This window comes from Labrus bergylta, chromosome 19 (assembly GCF_963930695.1).
Source record: "Labrus bergylta chromosome 19, fLabBer1.1, whole genome shotgun sequence".
Taxonomy (NCBI): domain Eukaryota; kingdom Metazoa; phylum Chordata; class Actinopteri; order Labriformes; family Labridae; genus Labrus; species Labrus bergylta.
Window position 1 is genome coordinate 19030345 of NC_089213.1, and position 10719 is coordinate 19041063.

The 10719-nt window shown below is 39.4% G+C and overlaps 1 protein-coding gene across 1 annotated transcript; it reads right to left on the minus strand.

Moving 5' to 3' along the window:
* Positions 1 to 2742: 2742 nt before the first annotated feature.
* fabp3 (fatty acid binding protein 3, muscle and heart) lies at positions 2743 to 6180 on the minus strand. Its single transcript, XM_020631715.3, has 4 exons — positions 5991 to 6180; positions 3982 to 4154; positions 3290 to 3391; positions 2743 to 3204 (listed from the first exon to the last, which is right to left on the minus strand). Exons 1-4 carry the CDS (start codon positions 6061 to 6063, stop codon positions 3151 to 3153), a joined length of 402 nt encoding a protein of 133 aa, XP_020487371.2. The 5' UTR covers positions 6064 to 6180; the 3' UTR covers positions 2743 to 3150.
* Between the last annotated feature and the right edge of the window lie 4539 nt (positions 6181 to 10719).

Genomic DNA, 10719 nt, shown 5'->3' on the forward strand with positions numbered 1-10719 from the left:
TCTCTTTGTTCTTTTACCTTGAATGTACAAAGTCGCTTGTCCTCAGGGGAAACAAAACACACACACACACAAACAAACGTCGGAAGTTCTCAGGTTTGGTCTGGTCCACCTTCGAGTCATGCTTCATTAATATTTTGGAGTAAGGAAAGGTGTGTTAACTTGGGCTGATGGATTTTAACAACTTGAATATTGCACTGGTTCATATCCCATGAGGTCAAATGTGCACAAAAGGAACAGAACAGCTGTTTTTTAAAAGAGAACTCCTTGATCTTAGAGGAGAAGATCTGGCAGCATTATGGACTCTACGTCTTCCGTCTTTTGTCCTGCTTTGACCTAGTTTCTAAACTCGTAATTCTACATGTGGGGAAATAGATTGTTTCCAGCTGCAGTGGTTTGACATGCATCCAGTTGACTCCTCTGGCAGGGCTTTCAGTTCACCGGTCAGTCTTCAGACTCCTCTTCATTTCCCATGGTTCTCCTTTCTCTTGTTTGCACAAGACAGATGTACCAAGTAAATTGACCCTAAGGTTGCTAAACCAAATTTGTAAGTATGTGTTGCAAGCAATTGCAAGTAATTTCAATACAACAAACAAAATGAGTCAATGGAGGATGGTAAAAACTCAAATCTGCATAACTGTTCATCTTGAATTTCAATGTTTGATTTGACTTCAGGACATCTTTACAGGATATCCGTTACAATGTTGTGCATCTGCTTTAGTAGGAGAACAATACATTTATCTTTATACATTTTGTTGGATTAATTTACTTATTTTATATCAAAATTATCAAACCAAGATTTTATTTACAGTTTTACATTGATGTGTAATTGATGTAGAAGGCGTTGTGGATGTAATGCTTTCTCATGTAATGACAATTGAAATACACGTTTCACAAAGTTTGCTGTGCAAAGCTAATAGTAGCATTACAGAAATGAGGAAGCTAACACTGCATATGTTTTTCAAATTTTTTAATAAGCACCAATATACAGTAAATCTGGATGAAAAGGTTTATACTTTCAGTTCCTCAAATGTTTTTTCCCCCTAAGCCAAAGTGAAAGAAAAATTGGAAATCAACCAATCATGACGGATGGTTGATATGTTGAGGGATAATCAAAGTTCTGAAAATCACCCTGAAGGGAACATGAATTATTTGTAGTAATTTACATAGCATTCATTCTAGTTGTTGAAAATTTCTCTAAAAAACTGGAATACTTCAAATCCAAATGAAGTAGTTGATTATATTCAAGCCTGGACGGAATCAGTAGAAAAATCTAAAGACCCACACTGCATACATGAAGCCTTACCAGATGTCCTGTTAATCTTAACCAAAGGCAGGTTGTTTCTTACTTTTACCCTCTAATCTTTCCATGAAACAGCAGAGCGACTCCTGGTGAAGAAGTTTGTGGGTTTTGTAGGAAAAAGAAGTTCCTGTGAAAAATATAAGATTCATGCTTGACCTTGGAGCTAGGCTACTTGAACTCAGCTTGTTAAATAGCTTGTTGCTGATATAAATGTCTTCCTGAGTCAAATACAGGTCAATAATTTTCTCATTTTTACTATTCAGTTTGCATATACTTATTTGTATAATGTGAGAACATTTTAATAATTTATATAGCAACCTCTGTCATCAGTGTGTAAATGGGTAGTTGTGACATGCAGTGCAAAAGTGCTTTGAGTAGTCAGAAGACTAGAAAAGCACTATACAAGCTCAAGTCCATTTGTTGGGCTTTTTGTATTACTTTTGATTTTGGGTCTTTATACAAACTGTAACCAGGTTTTCTGATGTTTTCTAAAAAATCTATTTATAGAAATGTCTGCTAGTAGAAAGTGAGAACATGTGGATCCATTTATGTCATTCATCCACTACTTAAAGCTCTTAACATGTTTTTCAGCTCAATTGCTTTGTGTTTGTCCACTTTCCCGCTTAACAAAAAGATGTGTATATATTGTGGTTGTGCATGCAACACAAGAAGAGTGTATAGCATCTATTTTTGATTTGTGTAGCCCTACGGCTCATCCTGTCTTGTGACCATTTGAGTTGAGGGTAACTGTAGGAGGAGGCCTGAATCGTCCCGCTCCCTTTCACCTCTTCACCCTGGCTCCAGTTGGCAGTGTATCACTAACACATGACATCCATCGACTGTCGGAGGGAACGATCTGAATTTAGAAACCATGCTCACACACTGAGCACAGGACACAACAGTACTGACAAACCTAGTCCTAAGCTCTAATCAAACTTTCCCCTCACCTAGCCAGAGCAAATACAACACACACACACACACACACACACACACACACACACACACACACACACACACACACAGGAGAAGGGTGTAAAATGAACCTCCCTGTGAGTACCTGTAAAACCGGCTGTGGTGGAAAATGGTCACACTGTTTGGATCTATTAAGCTGTCTTTAATGAGGTGATACTTCTCAAATCTTTATCCCTCCTCTTTACTGTGTTATCCAGCCAATCACAGTTCAAACTGGAGACGTTTTTGGGCCCACCCACTTACAAGGTTCAGCCCTGAATTCATGTTTTATTTGGCCTTAGCCTGAATGACACTTCATGTTATCTATTTATTGTATTCCATAATATAATAGTTTGCATTACTCCCCCCCCCAGGTATTTTCCTACAACAGAGTTGGTAGACTCCAGGGTAGTAAACTTATTAACTGAGTAAACTGTCTATGGGGGGAAAAAAAAAGGACAAAACAACACAACCCAAGGCAGACTTGTTAATTCTCTTTCAATAGTGTACACACTTTTATTTTTTAGGTTTTCATAGACAAATTTTGAAATGTAACACTTTCCAGGTTTATCATAGGCACTATGCATTACACATTTTCTAAACAAAACAAAAAAAAAAAAATTAATATGCAGACCTTAGATTTTTAGAGAAAAAACAACATCAAACAAATCATTGGAATTTATTCAGTGTTTCTTACAGTAGAAGGAAAAACAGAGGGACACGGGGAAAGGTAAGGTCACAGTCATCAGAAAGGTTAATACTGCATCACAGTATGAATGAGAACGATGAGGAGGTTTTCTTGGCCGGGGCTGAGGTGATGTTCAGGAGTTTTGGGCTAGCAGGGCTTAAGCAGATGCAAGAAGTTGCTGGAGGGAGGGAGGGGGGTCAGTGTTTGGTTGTTACTCTGCCTTCTCATAGTGACGCGTGCTGACGACCTCTCCTAGGGTGAGCGTCTGTGAGGGAAAGAGAAAAATAAAAAAGGTTCAATACAGAAATCTTAAATGTAAAATGTGTGCATTGTGTTAGATTAATACTTACCAGGGTGAGTTTATTGCCTTCGACTTCCCTGACCAGACTGGTCTCTTTGCCGTCCCACTTCTGTACATGTACCAGCTTCCCGCCATCTATAGATACAAGGGACTGGAGAAACACAAGAGTTCATTAGAACGAGTGCACATACAAGATGATATCATTATCACATGTCAGTTATAGAACAGGCATTGGTTGAAATAGCCCAATTCATTTTGATACCGTTATCCTAGGAAAATCTACTCTATGAGTTATTTAGAAATTTCACAGATATTTGTGTTGGAGAGATGTGAATTATCTGCATGTCTCCAACATACTACATTTTCTCTGATAAAATGTTTCTCTGTAGCCATACTTTATTTTTCTCTCTGCCTAAGAGTTGAAATACTCAGTTCCAACTTGCTTCAGTCTTTTTTACAGCCCTGACAGCTCACCTTTGAACTATCTATCCCTTTCAAGGCCAGGTAAGTAAGTAAGATGGCCATGTCTAAGGTCTTATGTATGGCTGCAAAGAATGCGCTACCTGGTCCATTCGAAAGAATGTTGTTAAACTGAATTTTTACACATCTCTGTCATTTGCTTAATCCTCCTCATAGCTGTAATCATCACAGTTGCTATGCACACTTCAACATGTTTCGGTGTTGTTTCGGTGTTGGGGAGTGATGATGTTCCTTTGTCTAACGTGACGTTTGACAGCTCACCTTCACTTTCCTGTCATCGGCTGTGGTCTCGTCAAACTCCTCTCCCAGCTTGAAGGAGAGCTCCGTGTTCTTCACCGAGCTCTGTGTCTTCACTGTCACTGTGTCACCATCCACTGAGATGATGGTGGTAGGCTTGGTCAAGTTGCCAATCTTACGTGTAGCGAAGCCAACGCCTGTAGAGAACACGTGAATAGAATAAACAAACATGACAACGCCTTTTTTTCAACTGTTTTGGTGACACATACAGTAGATATCCTCTGGGCTTAAAGCTAAACAAACAAGTGACGTTCCAATTAGCACTACACAAAAAAATACAGCTGAGGCTGATGGGAAATGATTGCCTGATATTGGGGCAAGATGAAAAGTAAAATAAACATGAAGCAATTTTGCATAGAGAAGTATTTTGCATACTTGCAAAGTACGCTTTGTACCAACGGCCTTCCACTGTCGGAACCTCAACAACCATCAGAAATCAACAGCAAACTGATTGTAGCTGTTTTGTTTAATTTTGACACGTTAGTTCAGGAGAAAATACGTTGTCACTGTTTGTGGTCACAGATTCAATGTGGCAGAGCAAAAACAGAGAAGGTTTAATACATCATGATTAGTAATGAAAATAAGAATATTTATCTCTTAATCCTAACTAACAAAATTTACAGAGAGAGGGTCAAACAAAAGTTAAAATTCTTCCTCTCTGGATACATAGTCATAATTTGAATTTTAATATTGATGAAAGGATACTGTTGTGGTTCCTATAAATGCACTACTGTATAATTTAACTAATTAATAAAGTAAATCTCTGTAACAAATAAACAGGGAATATCAATTGGCATAGTTTAACAGAGACGTTAGAGCAGTATTTGTAAATTTGGCCTTTGGGTATGTTTCAACTAGCAAATGCTTATCTCTGTTTGTCGACTGTCCAAACCTGCAATACGTTCTTCAAACGCTGCCGGGTCCCAATGACCCGCTGCTTGTCTGGACGTGTTGCACGATCACTCATTTTCATTTAAGGGTGTGTGCAAGAAGGATCAGTAGAGTTCATTTCATTGGGTAACAGTGACTCACGCCCTTTGCTACAACAGCAAGAGCATGTGTTTTTTTTTTTTTTTCCCTTTCAGGCTGATGGTGCACTTCATCTCTTAAAGCCAGAGCAGTTTCTTTTCCCACAATCAATACCCAAAAGCCACTCTATATGTAGAAATGCGTCATTGATCATTTGGATTAGGGTTAGAGGCTGAAGGGTCTCTGGTTACTATGGTGACTAGCACACAGGTCGATGTTAATGTGGCTCACTGGGCATGGATCCCCCTCTCTCTCACAAACACAAAAAGTCACAACAGTTTAATGGCATTCTTCATGGTTGTAAAAGTTAGAGAACGTGACCCCATCACGACAAACTATTTGAGTGTGTGTGTGTGAAATATTTTGAAGCCCACTTTATTCTGCAGTTGCTCCCGTGTTTGGCACTGAGGCCATTTCAATATTCCTCCCATAGCCACAAACAATGAAGAGCTTTCAGCGAAGGTCACCCACATTAGTCTCAAGTGTGTGTGTGTGTGTGTGTGTGTGTGTGTGTGTGTGTGTGTGTGTGTGTGTGTGGTTCCTTGCCATTCAGAGTTTCTTCAAATGTGGGTTCTCCCCCTTGCCTCCCTCCCCCTCCACTTAAACATAAAAAAAAAGACGGCCAGCACCAAAGCCATGCGGTAAACCTTTTCTTCCCTCCCCCTCTGGTTCCCATCATCTCCCCCTTTTCTTTGAGAATCTCTTCTCGTCCTCCTCCTCCTTCTCCTCTTTTTCAACCTCCATCTTTGGTCCGCCTTTGCCTCCCCTTCATTTGCTTTCACCCTACAAATACTGCTGAAAGGTTGAGCACAAACATTTGTCATCCTCTTGCCCAATTTACACACGTGCTCGAATGCAGCATTGGCACTCCTGTTACACGCGGCTGGCGCACACGCTCGCGCGCATGTTTTCTGACACACAAAGACACACACACACACACTTACCCAGCTCCTTCATATACTCGTCAAATTTGACGCTATCCTTCATGTTCCACGTTCCAACGAAAGCATCGACCATGTTTGCTGCAGGGTGGAGGTACGAGCGTGTGAGACGGGTTGTGAGAGAAGGAGCGTCAGAGTGAAGGAGGAGGGAGAGAGACGGGGAAAGTGTAGTCAAGCACCACCGGCTGATGCTGCGAGCCTACTGGCTGAATATATACCGGCTGTTCGTGATGTCATCAGGCAATGCGGAGGAGGGAGGGATGGGATGGGACTGCGAGATAAACTTGTTCTGCAAAAATGGCTTGCAGGCTAAAATGTTATAATTAAATGAAATATCTACAGGCCTATAGTTTTTTAGTTGTTTGTTAGCACGACTTTGTTTGTTTTAGCCTATTATTGTATGTAGTTATGTTATTTAGTCTTAGTAATAGCATAGTAGGTAGGCTATGAGTTATTTTCTAACTCATTATTCTTAATGCCTAGAGCACATCATTTTACATATCTCATTGTAAGACGTATCAGTATAGATACAGAATTTATATTTATATTAAATAAGAAAATAAAAGACTAAAGTGAGTCAGACATCTATTTACAGCCTGGTTCTTCTAGAGGTTTTCTTTCTAATACAACAGAAAGAACATGACAAGTCTTAGACTTTAATACCAGAAAGAGAAGGAAGAACCTATGAACAAAAAAAACAAATAAAAAAATCAAACAAACACAAACGGGAAAGGATTAAAACTCGAGCTATGAGTTAAATAAAAAAAATCTCACTCTTTCATTCTAGTCACTCAAATAAAGTTTGACTTTATGGGATAAAAGCTCTCGGCCTTAGTCTTAGTCCAGATACTGTAAAATCTTTCATTTTCGAATTAAAAGGAAAATTACCTTTTATTTCTGTGTGTTTTCGTAAACATATTTTTTTATCAATTTAATGGTGGCTTGCTTTGATTGAATTAAATCTGTGGCTGTCAGCACACTCTGTCAATACTGGACTTATTTAGTTTCTATGTCCACAAACAAAAACTTTTAAATACGTGAGTAAAAGTTAGACCGGGAGGATCTGTGGGACCGTTCCAAAATCTATGTAGAGTTAAAAAAAGAGAGAGGGTGGGAGGGGGATGGGGGGGGGGGGGGGGGGGGGGGTTGAGTATAAGGAGGGGCACATGAACAAACCCCCCCCCGCTGTCAGAGAGAGAATGGGAAAGAAAACAGATTGAGCCTGAGGGGAGGAGAAGGGAATTTTCAGGATGGGGGTTGGAAGGTTAAATGAGTATTCAAAGGGTCCTCTCTGCCCCTTGCCTCACAATGTGCTCCTTCTTCTGTGGGATTTTTTCCACCTGAGTTTGTGTTTGTTTGACTTTAACTGACCTCAGTCTGGAAGCAAGGTCATAGAGGGCAAAAGGTACATGGTGTGTGTTGTGCTTACATTTGTAAACACACATGGTGTTGGAGGTCAAGAAGTTGATGTCCTTTAGAAGCCATAAAGTACTTCAGAAGCAGAATCCTTGATATTTGTCTGTTGAGCCTTTTATAAATTACAATTACAGCATAATAAATACAATATAAAATAGTTTTTTGTTATTATTTTTGTAAATGTAAGCCAAAATTGGGGGGTCCTGAAATTTGATGGTATACATTGCGTACCAGCTCTTTCTGCACATTGTGACCATAAACAATATAAAAAACAACTCCTTGTAAGTGAGGCCAAAAAGTGTAAACTCCCCCTACTGACTGTCTGCAGTATAAGTCACTATGCCTGTGACAAGTCACAATATCTACTGTGACAATACACATTATTAAGATCATATTCATTTGCTCCAAACCGTTAGGCTGATTAGCTCTAATAATTATAATCATAATTATAATGAACTTTAAATTATCTAAGAATGATACCACTTACATGTCTGTATGGTTATTATCAAGCTGATTGTACTGTGGTATTAAGACGGTTACCATTGGAAAAGTGCTTCATCAGAAGGTAAAATGAAAAATTGCAGAGGACTGTAATTCACATAAACAGAAGTGAAAATGGGGGATTTCTTGACTGGATACTGTGACTTTCAATGACTTTTGCTAAACCAACTGGTGCTGGCTTTGGCTTGTGATCAGCTTACAGATTCAAAGGAGGAATCGATATACTCTTAAATCCTCGGAAAGAAATGCCAAACTATAGTGGTTTAAAAGTAAATTCAAGTTAACCCTAAAGCCACGATAGCCTTTTGAAGGAGTGTGGACAGGACAAAATGTCCTTTCTTGCCATCAATGTCCTCATAAAAATAGATGTCCCAGCACACACACATACGCTAGATACACAGGAGTAGTATTCATTCAAAATTAAAAGTCAACTAACAATGAAATGAATCATGAAATTCATCTGAGTGGTCTGATGATTTCTATATGTTGTGTAATCACACACACACACACACACACGCACACCATTTTGCTCCAAAACTGTTAAATCATATCACACCCTGTCCCACTATCCTTATGTTGCCTTACTTAGGTCTCCTCCATTACTGTTTCCTCTAACTGGCACGTGTGTGTGTGTGTGTGTGTGTGTGTGTGTGTGTGTGTGTGTGTGTGTGTGTGTGTGTGTGTGTGTGTGTGTGTGTGTGTGTGTGTGTGTGTCTTAGTGTTGGAATGAGTGTGTGGCATGCATGGGTTTGACATAAACAGGTGTGAGAGAGAGACACATGGAAGGAGGAAGAGAGGGAGAGATAGGAGGTGAAAGGTCATTGAAATAATATTTCACTGGACACAGATACAGTATGTTCACTGGCTCTGTGTGTGTGAGCCTCAATCTTTATGTGGATATGTGTTCGATCTTATGTAAACTTATGATATAGTGCTCTGGGATGCCACGGTTGTCATACTTCATTAAGTTTGATTTTTCCTGAAAGCACTCTCTTCTTTAAGAATTCTTACACATGAATGCTAAAAGCATTAGCTTGCCTATACTGTTAATTTACAAAGCTGGAAACATTAAAATTTGCAGCTAAAAAGATCAAGGTCTTTATTTGGTTTGTGTGGATTCTTTTTGAGCTGAACCTGTCTAATCTTTGTGTACATAACAGAATCAATTTTCCAGGCTAGACTGCTGCCATGGTTGTTGACCTGAGATGTGATTTCACCTCATACTGTACAGGCAAAACATGCACTGTGTTTGGCTTTTACTCACAAGACTATAACCAAGCACATCAAAGTGTACGTGTGTTAAAGTGTCTCTGTGTGAATACATGGAGCTGACTCTGGCAAACAGGCCTGAAATGCGGAACAGCTAAACTTGCTAAGGGAATAGTGTGAAAGCTATAAGCCGAGGAATGTTGATGTGTCTTCCAGCTTGCTTTTGGCTTTCCTTTGCATCTGTGTGTGATTGTGTGAATAATAACTGTTTTAACATCTGGATGTTGCCACTCCCTTCTATAACACACACACACACACACACACACACACACACACACACACACACACACACACACACACACACACACACACACACACACACACACACACACACACACACACACACACACACACACACACACACACACACACTAGTCCAGGCATTTCTTTCTCTACAGTATTTCTTGGGCTGCTCTCTTATATGCACTCATTCTTACACCCTTGAGGGGTCATGCCTGAGTTTCCAACATGCAGTATATTAACCATATCTAATGGCCTCATGATAAGTTAATGGCTTACCATAATGTGTTGTCCCCTAAATATGTTTCATACTATCACTGGAGTCAGTTTTTGTTAAATTGTTCAGATGTTTTGCAGTTATTTTTTTTGCTGCATGACTAATCATTAAGTTAAAAAGACAAAACCTAATGCTTAAGGAAAATAAACACCAATAAAGGTTATTAAATAAATAAGCCGTTAACTTTTTTTTATGGAAATCAGAACTGATTTATGGAGTATACTCTTTAAGAGCCATCATTCCTCCTCCGTAATAAAGGAAACTGTGTTGTGTTTGGTAGCAGTTGCTGGAATACGCTGAACAACAGCGGAGTGGTTTGTCTGTGTGTGTTTTGTGTAACCTCTGCAGATAGGCCAAAGATTTGCATTCCATGAATTGCCTCTTTAAGTCTTCTGGTTAGCCAGCAACACGGTGAAAAGGAGGAGAGAAAAAAATCCCAACAAAGTTAGTCAAGGACAACATCACACTGAGTCAGATTTCTCTCCCTTTTCTTTTGATTTTCTGCAGTGTACAAACATCAATTGATCCTGTTTTATACCACACAGCGTACCACTAAATTATCTTAACCTTAACACATAAACCTACTGTGATGTTATTACACGATAAACTATCTCATGATTACAGAGCTTTCATTTCACCAGGCCTGAATGCATCTAATATATTTTCTTGGATATAGACACAAAAATGACTCCCTCTGCTGGCTACACACTCATACTGCACCATCCGCATGTTAAGCTCCTTTAGGCCTCTTTAGGTACAAAACAAGATATTGCAAGATGAAGATAAACTTTTAGCACTTTCATTTTAAGAGAGAGAGAGACAGCACACATTCACGAACATGCTGTTGGGTTAGGTGGTGAGTGCTATCCAGGATTAGAAGCCGGAACAGGAGTTGCTGCTTCCTGATCCAATATTAACTGTAACCTAGGAGATGGAGCCACGGGGGGGCAGTGTATTAAAAGATGAAGTAGACACTGAGTGTTTTGTGTATATTTTGCATTTGTGTGTGTGTGTGTGTGTGAGAGAGAG

What these genes read in the sequence shown, in the direction of transcription:
- fabp3 (XM_020631715.3), bottom strand. Translation starts at nt 6,063, where the DNA reads ATGGTCGATGCTTTCGTTGGAACGTGGAACATGAAGGATAGCGTCAAA. An exon ending in CGAGTATATGAAGGAGCTGG is followed by an intron (nt 4,155 to 5,990) that starts GTAAGTGTGTGT and finishes TGTTCTCTACAG; the next exon opens with GCGTTGGCTTCGCTACACGT. An exon ending in AAGGCAATAAACTCACCCTG is followed by an intron (nt 3,205 to 3,289) that starts GTAAGTATTAAT and finishes TTTCCCTCACAG; the next exon opens with ACGCTCACCCTAGGAGAGGT.